This window comes from Tachyglossus aculeatus, chromosome 3 (genome assembly GCF_015852505.1).
Source record: "Tachyglossus aculeatus isolate mTacAcu1 chromosome 3, mTacAcu1.pri, whole genome shotgun sequence".
In the NCBI taxonomy this organism is placed as follows: domain Eukaryota; kingdom Metazoa; phylum Chordata; class Mammalia; order Monotremata; family Tachyglossidae; genus Tachyglossus; species Tachyglossus aculeatus.
The window spans coordinates 90690722-90705248 of record NC_052068.1 but is presented as its reverse complement, the minus strand read 5'-3'; the positions used below and the strand labels follow the sequence as shown (position 1 = coordinate 90705248).

The 14527-nt window shown below is 51.8% G+C and overlaps 2 protein-coding genes across 4 annotated transcripts in view; one reads left to right on the top strand and one right to left on the bottom strand.

Moving 5' to 3' along the window:
* TPGS2 (tubulin polyglutamylase complex subunit 2) overlaps window positions 1-4299 on the top strand; it is a 35059-nt gene extending 30760 nt beyond the window's left edge. For both annotated transcript variants that reach the window (XM_038744307.1, XM_038744308.1), the window contains 2 exons: window positions 2174-2334; window positions 3409-4299. In XM_038744307.1, the coding sequence (XP_038600235.1) occupies window positions 2174-2334; window positions 3409-3636 (389 nt within the window). In that variant the 3' untranslated portion in view covers window positions 3637-4299. The remainder of the gene's footprint in view (window positions 1-2173; window positions 2335-3408) is intronic.
* Window positions 4300-7921: 3622 nt separating this feature from the next.
* The window catches only part of LOC119925723 (aquaporin-7-like), a 28295-nt gene continuing 21689 nt past the window's right edge, over window positions 7922-14527 (bottom strand). For both annotated transcript variants that reach the window (XM_038744128.1, XM_038744127.1), the window contains exons 5-8: window positions 12989-13126; window positions 12644-12762; window positions 11131-11348; window positions 7922-8805 (exon numbers count right to left, since the gene is read on the bottom strand). In XM_038744128.1, coding sequence (XP_038600056.1) covers window positions 8619-8805; window positions 11131-11348; window positions 12644-12762; window positions 12989-13126 — 662 coding nt within the window. In that variant the 3' untranslated portion in view covers window positions 7922-8618. The remainder of the gene's footprint in view (window positions 8806-11130; window positions 11349-12643; window positions 12763-12988; window positions 13127-14527) is intronic.

Sequence of the window (14527 nt, the reverse complement as noted above, 5' to 3'; positions counted from 1 at the left end):
ACCCCAGTCTTCTCAGAATAGAGAGCCCCAAGAATTCGTCTTGGTGAATGGGGAATGGCAGCTTCCAGGTAGTAGGCCTGCCTCTGGCCCTCCTAGTAGCCAAAAGATAATCCCTTTCCCCACCTTCAAAGCATTATTGAAGGCCCATCTCCTCCAAGTGGCCTTCCCCACCTAAGCCCTCATTTCTTCTTCTCCCACTCCCTTCTGTGCCACCCTTTCACTTGGATTTGCTCCCATTATTCACCCCCGCAGCACTTACGTACAGATCCATAATTGATTCATTTATATCGATGTCTGTCTCTCCCTCCAGACTATAAACTCATGTGGGCAGGGAACGTATTGTTATAGCGCACTCTCCCAAGCACTTAGTACGGCACTCTGCACACAGTAAGCGCTCAATAAATGCAATCGATTGATTGATTAGTAGTGGAAATGGTATTAAGCACTTACCGTGGGCCAAGCATCGTACTAAGCAGTGGGAAAGAATACACAGTAGGGAATGTCACGGTCCCCGAACCATAAAGAACATGCAATCCCCACTCTGCAAGATCTGTCAGTCTTACAAAATGCAGCCATGGAAACTAAAAGCAAAAACCAGCCTAACAGCCCCCCAGAAAGTAGAACCAGGGCCTGGGTGCAAGGTCAGAAGCCCTAGTGGATGCCCCCCCAATCTCTCCCGGCCTTTAGGAAGCCACCCTGCTGCCCTCCGAGGAGAGGCAGTCAGTTAATCAATCAATCAATCAATCGTATTTATTGAGCACTTACTATGTGCAGAGCACTGTACTGAGCGCTTGGGAAGTCAATCATATTTGGTGTCCCAGGAGCATTTGTAGCAGGAGCCTATGGTCTTGGAGTGGCGTTAGAACAGTGCTCTGCACATAGTGAGTACTTAATAAATGCCGTTATTATTATTATTATTATTATTAGGGTAAGGAATCTATCAGCAAATCAGTCAGTGGAATCTGTTGAGTGCTTACTGGGTGAAGAGCACTGTACTAAGTGCTTGGGGGAGTACAGTGCTACAGAATTGGTAGACACGATGACTGCCCTCAAGGAGCTTACAGCCTACAGGGGCAGAAAGCCTTTCAAATAAATGCCATATATGTACAAGGCACTGTGGGGCCGATGGTGAGATGAATGTCGAGTATTTAAAGGGAATCCCAGGCCAAGGGCAGGGAATTTGCAGGGGCCTCTAGGTCTGTTCCTCAGGCCCAGGGTGGAAGCCAGTGCCTCTTTAACTGGAAGCCTGGATGTTTCTCTATCCCCTCTGGGCCTTGGAGTTCTGGGGGATCCCTGGAGCCCCTCCACCAGCCCACCTAAGCCTTTACAGGCCCAACTACTTCCTGGCTCTCTGCTCCTCTGTAATAATGATAATAATAATAATGATTATGGTATCTGTTAAGAACTTTGGTAATCGGCGTTAATCAGGTTGGACACAGTCCCTGTCCCACATGGGGCTCACAGACTAAGTAGAAGAGAGAAAAGGGATTGAATCCCCATTCTACAGATGAGGAAACGAAGGAGCAGAGAAGTTAAGTGACTGACCCAAGGGCACCCAGCAGATGAGTGACAGAGCCGAGATTAGCACCCAGGTCCTCTGACCCCCAGGCCTGTGCTCTTGGCACTAGGCTGTGCTGCCTCTCTGATGGCTTTTCCTCTCCAGGCCATTCTGGTGGATGTGCAGACTCCTTCCCTGGGCCCTGGCCCTCAACACTACCTTCCCCACTCTGTACGTGCCCCATCCTCCCGATTAGCAGGGAGGCACACCATGCCCAAATCCTAGCTTTGACACGTCAGGTCCATAAAGTACTTTTCTCCCAGTAGATTCCAAGGCCTCCCTATACCTTCCCTTTTGGTCTTCCCTGGTGTTAACAGAGTGAGGAACTGTCGTCAACTTCAGAGTTCGGGAGGCCAAGGCGCAGAGAGAGATCAGGCTCACCCAGTGATGCTGGGGCCTAGAACAGGGCCCAGCCTCCTCGCTCTCAGTGGTGTTCCCCATCAGGGCAGACTGACAACTAACCTTCCCCTGAACAGCAAGTGCTCTCTATCCCCCTTACGCACACACCGCCTCCGGGAGAGATGGGCACCGGAACCGACCTTCCATTGGACTAGCTGCTGGCTTTTTCCCTGCTGGCTTCCCCGACACCCGCCTTCTTTTTTTTTCCCATCCTAGCTGCCGCCCCCAGGACCGCGATCTGGTTCCTGGACAGAGCCTTGTATTGGCACTTTCTCACCGACACCTTTACCGCCTATTACCGCCTGCTGGTCACCCACCTGGGGCTGCCCCAGTGGCAGTACGCCTTCACCAGCTATGGCATCAGCCCTCAAGCCAAGGTAGGAGAGAACCTCAGCCCCCGGCCAAGCCCCCAGCCTGGGGACCCGCCAATCCTCTCCCTCTTTCCCACCAGAGTCCCTCAGCGGAGTTCTCCGTTGAGGGAGGACCAGGCCCTGGTCCAGAGTTGCGCCACCCCCTCCCAACACCCCATGGCCTTGTTGGCATAGAAATGCCTTTCCATCCTTTAATCAGGGTATTTATTGCATGCTCACTGTGTGCAGAGCATTGGACTAAGCGCTGAGGAGGGCAAGCTCATTATGAGCAGGGAACTTATCTGACAACTCTGTTATAGTGTACAGTGTCATACAGTACAGCAGGCACTCGGTAATTACCATTGATTGATTATAGTGCAATTATTAATTAATTATGGTATTTGTTAAGCATTTACTATGTGCCAGGTACTGTATCAAGCACTGGAGTGGATACAAGCAAGTCAGGTTGGACCCAGTCCCCGTCCCACGTCTCCATCCCCATTTTACAAATGAGGTAACAGGCACGGAGAAGTGAACTGACTTGCCCAAGGTCACACAGCAGACAAACGGCAGAGCCAAGATTAGAACCCATGACTTTCTGATTCCTAGGCCCGTACTCTATCCCCTACACCCAAGCGCTTGGTACAGTACTCTGCACAACTATAAGTGCTCAATAAATACGACTGATTGATACAACGAACTTGGTAGACACATTACCTGCCCACAAGAAGTCCCCTTCTAACACAGGAGGAATCGGGTGTACGTCGACAGCGGGGGGACTTTCCCAGAGCCACCGTTGACCCCTGTTAGTGAGAAGTTTGGGGAACTCAAGGCCTGTGTCCTGCAAGGCCAGCTGGGGAGGAAACTCTCAATTTTCTCCTCGCCAGTAATCAGTTCTTCTCGGAGTCCCTGGGAGGGAACCTGCCCGGGGAAATGTTAGTTAAGGGCAGGCGGGCTCTGCCAACCCCAGGGAGTGATTCAGGTTTCTCAGAAATCTTCCCCCTCCTCACCCAACTATTGCCCCTTATGCCGTCGGCCTAAAGGACTCAGTTTCTCCACTGATTTCTGAGCGTGTCTCTCCTTCCCCCATCCCGGCCCCAGCAATGGTTTAACATGTTCAAGCCCGTCACCTGTAACACGGCCCTGCTCACCGAAGAGGCCGACTCCTTTGTGAACAAGCTGGACCCCAACAAGGTGTTTAAGAGCAAGAACAAGACCCCAGTTCCCAAGAGGAAACCGATCCTCCCGCCCTCCGGCCCCCAGAAAGGCCCACTGGGCCCCGTCGCGCCCAAGGCCTCATCAGTCCCTGGGAACCCAGCCAGGAAATGAGGGGTCCCATCGCCTCAGCTTCCCGGTGAGACGGTGGCTCCCCCACCCCGAGACGCTTCCCGGACATGAACAGGATGGCATGGCTCCCTTCTGCACAGCCTGGCACTGGAGGGGGGCATTTGGGCCCCCTGCCCAGCCTCTGAGAGAAGGCAGGCCTTGCCCTTGGTCTGGGCCTGTCGAACAGAGGGGCCATTGTGGGCACGGGGCGTGACGGGGAGGCCTTGGCCACGGCCCGCCTGGGTCCCTGTGAGGCCAGAGGAGAGGCGGGAGTCCCGTAGTCCCAATGTGGATCGGAACACACCGGGATGTGCCACCGAGGAAGAGCTGGGGCCCATTTCCCGACACTCTTGCTGTCCTGGTTACACGGGTCAGATATTCCATCATTCTCGGAAATCGGAGGAAACAGCTTAAGTGCGCCGGACCCAGAGGACTACCTGTTCGGTAATGCATTGCCGCTCTGGGTTACGGCTGCAAGAGACCACTTAGAGCTTATCAGAAAGTCCAGTGATTGCTTGGCTTTTCCCCCAGAATCGCCAAACTTCAAGTAGAAGAGATGCCAGTATTTTTGAAAAGCGCTTCTGTTGGTTCCTGGCCCCGCTCCCATTTGTTTAGATCCTTGTTCAGCGGGGTGGCACTAATAAAAAATCTTCTGCAGACTGAAAATCCGTTTACTTTTTCTCTTCTTGATTCGACACTCACCGCTTCTGGGGCCTAAGTCTTTCCCGAGTTTTTCCCTCATGCGTTTCTTAGCTGGGCTGGTTGCCTCCCAAGCAACTAGCAGTTGTTTCTAGATGAGAATTCATCCGTCCGGCCCCAAGCTGGGCTCCGTCCTGATGGTTCAAGGGGGCCCCGATGTTTGTGCCTCTTTGGTGAATGAGACGCAGCATGGAAACCGCTGGAAAACAAACTCTGCTGTGGTCCCACTTGGACGCAGGCCCTTTTTCATTGCCTGAAAAAGCCCATCCCAGTTCACTGTGCTGTGTTTGCTATGCTAAAGGCCGTCTAAGCCTTTATGGTATTTGTAAAGCACTTACTCTGTGCCAAACACTGTTCTAAGCACTGGGGTAGATACGAGTTAATTAGGTTGGACACAGTCCCTGACCCGCGTGGGGCTCGCAATCTAAGTAGAAGGGAGAACAGGAGAACTGAGGCACTGAGAAGCGAAGTGACTTGCCCAAGGTCACACATACAGCAAGCAATTGGTGGAGCTGGGGATTAGAACCCAATTCCTCTGACTCTCAGGCCCGGGATCTTTTCACTAGGACACCCTGCTTCTCATTTACAAAGTGATGTCGAGCCACCTCCCCTTCAGAGTGCAGTCTTTCCAGCAGAGATGGGTTGCGTGGCCATGTTTATCTTCCCGTAATAATAGTCACTAGAAACCCAAGGCACCGTCACATCCATTCACTCATTTGATCTTCTAAACAACCTGAAAATGATCTATCATGCACATAGTAAGCTCTTAACATATTATTATTATTTTATCAATTATTACTGTTGTTGTTGTTATCAGAACTGTAGTCCAAGCCAAGAAGCCTCTGAAATCTCTCTACCCCAGGGCAAAGAGCCGGATATTAAAGCACCACGCAAGGGTCAAAGGTACTTGAGCTACAAGACATGGAATTCCTGGGAAAATGACCTTTGAGGTGGTTAGTTGTGAGGCCAAAGGTAAAGTTCTGCTGGCAAGACAAGGAGCCGAAATGATTAAGCTCTCGGAATGATGGTATGAGTTCCGTCTCTGCCTCGATGTCCTTCCTGAAGATGGATGAGCAGGCTAGCTGCCCCTAATCCTACCTCCCCCAGTCACCTCCTTCGGGAGATGCGGTTCCTGGGGGTTTGGGCCCTGCGCTGGTCAGCTGTACCAACTGATGCATACACTGGTCGGTGTCGGGGTAGACATGGGGTGCCCTGCCTGTCACAGGCTGCGAACCCTGGGAAACCTGGGCCGAAGGCTGCTTGTCACTCCCCTGCGGTTTGTGAGGTGGCCATCGTCCAGCAAACAGGCGTGCTGTGGACAGTGATGGGCGTGGAAGCAGGAGAGACCAAGGAAAGAGAGTGAGAGTCCATCTTCCAAGAATCCTCCTAGCAGCTGAAGGCCTGGGAAGGCTATTCTGGTTACTCCAGCGCTATGATGCCCTTCAGGTGTAGCAGGGGCAGGCCTGAAACCCTGTGTTCGTCATGCTCTTCCCTGCTCTCGGTATCTAGTACACTGCCCGGCAACAGGATTCTGCTGGTGCATCTGACCTCTTGGCTCGTTCCCCTCCTCCTGTGGCCTGGACACCCGTCTCCTTCAAGCATGACCTAGTGGATAGCGCACGGTCCTGGGACTCAGAAGAACATGAGTTCTAATCCCAGCTCCCCTACTTATCTGCTGTGTGACCTTGGGCAAGTCACATCGCTTCTCTGTGCCTCAGTGACCTCATCTGTAAAGTGGAGATTAAGACTGTGACGCCCTTGTGGGACAGGGACTGCGTCCAACTTGATTATCTTACGTCTACCCTGGCGCTTAGGACAGTGCCTAGCCCGTAGCAAGCATTTAACAAATACCATTAACAAAAAGATAAGCACACTGGTGAGAGGGTGACTGAGGAAGGGAGAACAGGGAGAGGTAGCAATGAGCAGCCCTTCCAGAGCCCCCCACCCCCAGAAGGCTTCTCTAGGTGGACCAGACTCAGGCCACTTCTGACTGCCCACCATGTGCTGTTCAAATGGGGAAATCCAGGTAAGACGTTCCCACCCCTTCACGGAGAGAAATCCCTACACACTGGTGGCTCAGGGGAAGGGGGCAGGGGCACGTTTGGCAGCTCTTTGGAGCCTGGAGGGGAGGTGGAGGACAAGAGGTCGGAGGCTGGATGGATGTCTCCATCTTCTATGTGGGTGGCAGTGAGCGGAGAGAGGAAAGGAGGGGCAGCTGATGTTCTCCAGGAAGGATGAACCAGCAGGGGAGGGCAACCCCTCGGGAGGCACTGAGGAAAGCCCAGCAGTGGTCTTAGGGGGTCACTTGACCCCTGGGTGTAAGTCACTGTGGCCCTTGAAATCCTTATCTAAGCAAACACTGTTATCTATTAATAGCCAAAGGTGTCTGGGTACTGTGTTTGTGGAGACTTGCAACCAGGGGCCCCAGTGAGAGGGAAGGGACTATTGGCATTCCTCCAAACCACAACAGTCATCACTCCCATGGGACAACCATCCTTTTGGTTAGGGAAGAACAACCAACATCCCTAATTTTTCCTACACTAACCTCCGACGGACCTATTGTCCATGACTTTAGCCATCCCACTCCGGCCCCTTTTTTTAAATAATAAATTTGTTGAGCACTAATTATGTGCCAGTAAGCACCGGTCACAACAATGAGCAGTAGAATAGATAGGATATAATTAGGTGGTCACGGTCTCTGTCCCACATTATCATCATCATCAATCGTATTTATTGAGTGCTTACTATGTGCAGAGCACCGTACTAAGCACTTGGGAAGTACAAATTGGCAACATATAGAGACAGTCCCTACCCAACAGTGGGCTCACAGTCTAAAAGGGGGAGACAGAGAACAAAACCAAACATATTAACAAAATAAAATAAATAGAGCTCCCAGTCTTAATCTCCGTTTTACAGATGAAGTAAAATTAAGTGAGTTGCTCAAGGTCACATAAAGACAAGTGGCAGAGCCAGCCAGGATTAGAACCCAGGTCCCTTGACTCCTTGGCACATCTACCTAAAGAGCTCCAGGAATGTAGATACCCAAATTCCCATAGTGTCCTGATTCAGGGATGAACTACCCTGGCAGTAACACAAATTTAAGGTCCCCCTCACACCCTCCCCCTACCCCGACAAGATAAATAGCCAAATTAAACCCCACTGAATTTTTATTATTTTAAACACACGGACACATAGCACGTCTATTCGTGTAGAGGCAACAAGGTCCCACGCGAGTAAGGTTATAAACACAGAAATGTTGAAAAAAGAGCAGTTTCACCCAAAGCCTAGGGCAATTGAAACAACGCTATGACTGTCGCGTCTCCCGGGTCTCCTTTTCCCATTATGGGTAGCCCCAGTGCTGAACAAGGAGCCCAGGGAGAGGCCTCATAAGCAGGCGGCAGGGGCTACTGGGTGCAGGTTCTCGAGTGGGCTGGAGTGGCTGGAAGGAACCCAGCTGAGTTATGTCAGCCAGAGGTCTCCCAGGAACCACTCGGACCCCTGAGAAACAGAGAAATTCCCACAGCTCCTGGTCCAGCCCAACCCAAATCCCAGAAGCGCGGGACCCAAGGCCCACGGGATGAAAGTAGGCTCCGAGAGCCATGGATGTACAACGGCTCAAATTTGACCTGTGGAAGCTTGTAGTCACAATAGGACCGGAGGCACTGGGACAGACGCTGCCGATTCCCCCAGCCCAAGGAACCCTAAGCTGGAGCCAAGGTCCCCCAGCCTATCGGGAACATGGGGCGTATTCTGCCGATACCGTCGGGGTGGTTTTTCAGAGGGCGGATGGTTGGGCTCGAGGGAGGAGGTCTCAAGGAGATCTCGTCAGCCTAAGGATCTGGGATCATTCCCTCTTCTAGACTTGCTTCCCGAAGCCAGAGCGCAGAGGCAGGGTGGTGCGTGGACCCCACACCCGGCCCAGCCCCCTGAACGGCTGCGTCCACCTCCCATGTTTCCTGGTTCTCCTTGGTCCACCCAAACCGGACAAGCGGTACCCCGCGCCCGCTCCCTCGAAGCGGCGAAGGTCACCACCAGAAAAAGATCCGCACAAGAATTCTGGCTTCCACTTCACACGTTCCCCTGTTGTTCTCTCGATTACCTGTGTTGCTTCTGTCCGCAGCTCGATTTCATTCTTCGGTCTCGTTCCCGGAAGCTGGAAAAACGCTTCCTCCCATCCCCTCCGCCCACGCGGACGAGGCAGGGCAATAAGTTCACACGGGGCCTACGCCGCCTTTCTGGGCCTTTATTCTTGTCAGAGTCAGAGAGTCGCCGTCCCGCCGGGCCTACTATGCCTTCATCTCCAAGCCTATGCAGGTGGCCTCGGGCTCTGGCTCTGACGGCAAGGTCAGATGGGACTCCGGCTGCGGGGCCGAGCGGTTGTGGTGGTCGATGAGGATCTTGTAAATCAGAGCGCCAATGACGCTGCCAATTGTCGGGGCGATCAAAGGCACCCACCACCAGCTATTGCTAGCCCTGTGAAAGAAGATGCAGAGATACAGGTCAAGAGACCAAAGGACCCGCCCTGCCAGGGCAAACCCCAGCCCCACCTCCCGTGCCAGCGTCCAGGCCTAATCTTCATTTTGCCTCTGACTAGGCCCAGCCGCTCTTGGGCACGGGGAACTCAGGGGATGGTGAGGACTGAGTACTGTGACAATAATAATTAAGTAATAATAATTGTGGTATCGGTTAAGCACTTATGTGCCAAGCACTGTTCTAAGTGCTGAGGTAGAGAAGCAGCATGGCCTAGTGACAAGAGCATGAATTTGGGAGTCAGAGGTCGTGGGTTCTAATCTCCGCTCCACCACTTATCTGCTCTGTGGCCTTTTTATTTTTAATGGCATTTATTAAGTGCTTACTAAGTGCAAAGTACTGTTCTAACCGCTGGGGAGGTTACAAGGTGATCAGGTTGTCCCACGGGGGGCTCACAGTCTTAATCCCCGTTTTACAGATGAGGGAACTGAGGCCCAGAGAAGTGAAGTGACTTGCCCAAAGTCACCCAGCTGACAAGTGGCGGAGCCGGAATTTGAACCCATGACCTCTGACTCCAAAGCCCAGGCTCTTTCCACTGAGCCACGCTGGCCTTGGTCAAGTCTCAACTTCTCTGTGCCTCAGTTACCTCATCTGCAAAATGGGGATTGAGACTACGAGCCCCACATGGAACGGGGACTATGTTCAACCTGAATGCCCCCAGTGCTTAGAACAGTGCTTGGCACATAGTAAGCACTTAGCAAATACCATAATTATTATTATTATTATACAAGATAGTCAGGTTGGACACAGCCCCTGTCCCACAGGGGGCTCCCAATCTTAAATCACCATTTTCAGATGAGGGAACTGAGGCACAGAGAATTCAAGTGACAACCCACGGTCACACAACAGACAAGCAGCGGAGCCGGAATTAGAACCCGTGTCCTCTGTCTCTCAGCCCCGTGTTCTTTCCATGAGGTCATACTGCCCAGGAACCATCCAGACCCACATCTGCAATTAGCCATGCCCCCTCCATCCAGCAGCGACCCAAGGAAGCCCCAACCAGAGGGGCAGGAGTTGGGTCCACGTGGGCCCGGACCCAAGCTTGAGTCACCTGTCTGTGCCAGTCTCCCGTCACCAACCTGCCACCCAGGCTCGCCCAGAGCCCGCGATGATCAAGCACTTGAGGAGATTCAGGTCAAGCCCCGGAACGACCCGAGAAGGATCCCCCGGCAAATAACTCCACACAAGAGGATTGTTCCAGACATGAATCACCAAGACTCGGGAGATCATCTGTTTCCCCCCGTCCCTCTGGGAATCCCAAACATCAACTCTTTCGTTAATGATGTGCGTAGAGCTATAATTTTATTTATTCTAATGATTTTGACACCTGTCTACATGTTTTGTTTTGTTGTCTGTCTCCCCCTCCTAGACTGTGAGCCCGCTGTTGGGTTGGGGACCGTCTATATGTTGCCAACTTGTACTTCCCAAGCGCTTAGTACAGTGCTCCGCACACATTAAGTGTTCAATAAATACGATTGAATGAATGAATGAATGAACTCTTGGCCTAGAAAATCTCCAGAGGATGGACTCCACAATCCCCTTCCCTTTGGTCTCTGTCCCACCCCTCGACAGTGAGGAAGTTCTTCCTGATGTCTATCCTCAAACTCTCCTGCTGCGAGCCAAACTCTATCCCTCCCATTTAATCCTCAGAGGATAATCTTTGTAACCTCTGAGGCTGATGCCGTTAATTATTTTTTGGTCTGGGGCGACAAGCAATGGCTTTATTGACTGTAAGACCTCTCATGGTGAAACCCAAAGAGAGCCATTTTAGGGAGGTGACTCCTTGCAAGGTCTTCCCAGGTAGTGCTTCCTAAAGCAGAGTTCATTCCGAATGAATGGCCGGGACCGGAGGAAGACTTCCCAAAATGGAGGCTTTTGCAAGAATGGAGTTGTTTATCAATAGGCTATGCAATTTTGTGGGGAGGCCGGGCTTACGAGTTGAGAAGCAACATGGCCTAGTGGACCACTGCCCTGAGAGTCGCAGGTCCTGGGCTCAAATCCCAGCTCTGCCACTTCCCTGCTATGTGACTTTGGGCTCTCTGTGTCTCAGTTACCTCATCTGTGCAAATGGGGGATTAAATCCTACTCCCTCCTATCTAGATTGTGAGCCCCATGCACGACGGGGATCGTACCCAACCTGAAAATCCTGTATCTACCCTAGTACTTAGAGCAGTGGTTGTCACACAGTAAGCCCTTAAATATAATAATGACAACAACAATAATAACATAATTAAATTGGCACAGCTGCTCTACAGAAACCCAGGTTACCGGAAGACATCCATGCCCCAGCCCGCGATGGCCGTGAAGATGCGGGGTGGCAAGTCCCGGGAAGGATTGATGGCATAGCCTGTGTTCATGCCCATGGACATGCCAATGATGGCTACCAGGAGGCCGATGACAAGGGCCTGCGTGCCATCCAGCGCGGCACTGTTCTTCTTGTCCGTAATGGCGAGAATGCAGAGCTGGAGCATTCCCGTGGCGATGAGCTGAGGATCAGAAGAGAAAACCAATCCAGCCCCCATCAGAAACTGCCAGTGGCCATCCATGCCAATCACTCCACTAGCACGACCGAGGGAGGGTCCAAGGAGTTAGGAGGGTGACAAACGTTTGCCCAGTATTGGCAAAAACTTGCATTTGCCCAGAGGAGCCATGCAGGCTTCCAGATGGAATTTTTACCACTTGCTGCCTCCCGTCCATAGCCATTCCTGCCTCTCATCTCTCTCTCCCACCATGGTGCCAACAAGACAGAGAGTCAGCTCCCGGGGAACGCTATTGGCAGTGGGAATCATAATCAGGACCTTCAAGAGGCAGGATTAGGGCTAGGATAGGAGTTTAGATTCGAAATGAGGCCTGGGTTTAGTTTAGGATTAGAGTTAGGGGCTTGGGCCTGGCAAGGGTCAAGGGAGACTCAAGGATTAAAATGAGGACAAAGAGAGAGAGAGAGAGAGCACTTGGGCTGCAGATCGGAAGACGACGGAACTGGCGTTTCACAAGCAAATTTTCAATTAGGATCCCAGACCTCTGCTTTGAAAAGCTAAATGTCAGGACAGAATGCTAAACCCAGGAGAGGAGCTGATAGAGACAGAGCCAAAGCAGCCAGAAACTCCTAACACTCAACTCCATCTGTCCACCAACGGGCTCCCAATGGACATCAATATTTCATAACCGGGGCCCATTTCCCAGGACTGATTCTCTCGGGCTTTCTGTCCAGGGCCGCCTCTGAAAAACGAGACTCACTGTCCTCCCCCAACCCTCCCTGGCCCACCCAGAGCAACAGCCTCCCAAAATGCAGCTCCATCTTTACCTATGCCCAGGGTCTCATTCTCCTCTCCCACCTCCTACCCAGGGCAGAGACTGACTTCTGCCCTGTAGAGACTGGCACTGTCCAGCCCTTGCTCAATGAACGCACCACCTGCCAAACTTGCATTTCTCTACTGGCCTTCCTGGAACGGCTGGAGCCCTCCCAGGGTTTTGATTGGCATGCATATGCTCAGCAGTTAGTGTGTCTGTGCTGCAACCCTATTATGCACAGTAACCCTGCAAGTGGGGCAATGGAGGAGTGTGAAAAGGTTGGAGGGTGGGCATGACATTATAGCGGCGCAAGAAGTGCTGGAGAACCCATCCTCACTCTCGAGAACCACCAGAGCACAACTAAAGAGGGATCTTAAACTCCTAAGAGGACCCTCTCCCACCTCACCCCCTCCACTCCCGGACCATCGTGCCCACCCTTTCCCATCCCCCATTCCCATTCCCCCACCCAGGCTCGGAGACCCCGGCTCACCTCATTCACAAATCCCCCAAGCAGGTCCATGTAAGGAGCAGGGTAGGTTGAGAAGATCCCAGCTGTTGAAGTAGGCCCCGTCACGGTCAGGTTTCCTCCCGAGAAGGAATAGAGAGCATCTGATGGAGGGGACACAGAGGGGGGTAAGCCAGGACTTCCCACTCTGGGCCGCTGGCCTCAGCCCTCCCGCCCCCACCTCTCCCCTCACTCGGTTGCTCCGAGTTGATCCTCCATCACTCGAACACCCACCTCCGCCCCAAATTGTTTGCTCCAAACCTTCCTTCTCCCTAATTCTCCCTCCCTCTCTGGTCCCCGCCCCCTTTTTCTCCAGGCCTGGGCCCTGACCTTTGTAGAGCAAGAAGACGGTGCCAGAGGCCAGGAAAGAACCCAGAAACTGGCCCAGCACATAGACGGGTAACTTCTTCCATGGTAGCTGGCCCAGGACACAGGAGGTGAAGGTGATGGCGGCATTCATATGAGCACCTAGAGAGCGGGCAGAAACAGGGAACTGGATCTCGTCATCACACAGACCTTTCTGTGGAGGCTCCGTTACAATCCCAGACTGCCCAGGCAGGCCAACCCATTCCCTTCATCTGTAAAATGGGGATTAAAACTGTGAGCCCCATGTGGGACAGGGAGTATGTCCAATCTGATTTGCTGGATTCACCCCAGGACTTAGTGAAGTGCCTGGCATGCAGTAAGTGCTTAACAAATACCACAATCATTATTATTGTTACCGTTTGAGACTTTTGTCATCAACCCTTCAAGGATTGCCTGTAAGCTACAGCGCTACCAATAATAGGATTTGTTAAACATTTACTATGTGCCAAGAACTGTTCTGAACACTGGGGTTGATTCAAAGTTATAGGGTTGGACACAATCCCTGTCCGCACGGGGCTTATGGTCTATGTAGGAGGGAGTAGGATTTAATCCCCATTTTACAGGTGAGGAAGCTGAGGCACAGAGAAGTGACTTGTCCAAGATCACACAACAGACATGTGGCAGAGCCAGGATATGTGCATATTAGGGTGGGGAAAGTGGCTAATTTTGGCCAAGAGGGCTCCCTTTGGCTCTCCCTGCTCAGAAGCAAGCAGAACATTAAAGTGATGGTGATCCTCCGTAGAGTTGTCCTTTGGTTCAGTAATGATCAGTGTTTGTAGATATTAATGTGAGTTACAGAAATATATAGATGTTTCTGAAAATGGCTTCTCTAACACCACACTTAATCCACGCTAACAAATTTACGTCATTATATATTGTAAGCTCCTTGTGGGCAGGGATTACATCTACCAATCTGTATTGTATTGTACTTTCCCGAGCACTTAGTATAGTGCTCTGGAAACAGTAAGCGCCATTGATAACTTGAGTAGTTTCTTGATGCTGTAGCATCATCTTCACAAATGCCAAATATATTGTTAAATAGTTGACAATTGTTGTGTTATCGGCTGCTCATTTTGCCTCTTACTCGTTACTCCCGCCAACACCTCCAACTTAACATGTCCAAAACATTTTCTCTCCTGGATCACCTCCTCTATCTCTGCCTTTTCCTTCTCAGTCTCTTTCACAGGCTCCTCCTCTGCTGTGGAAGTCCCTCAAAGCTCAGTTCTGGGTCCTTTGTATTCTCTGTCTAAACCCACTCCCTTGAAGAACTCGTTCACTCCACGGCTTCAACTTCCTTCTCTTTGTGGATGATTCCCAAACCTCCCTCTCCAGCCTGCACTTCTCTCCTCTGCAGCCTCTTATTTCTTCCAGCCTTCAGGACATCTCTACCCTGATATGCCACCAACACCTCAAACTTGAGATGTCCGAAAGAGAAATCTTCCCACCCAAACCCTGTCCTCCCCGTGACAGCACAACCATAAAGCCTCGATTTATGACTCTCAT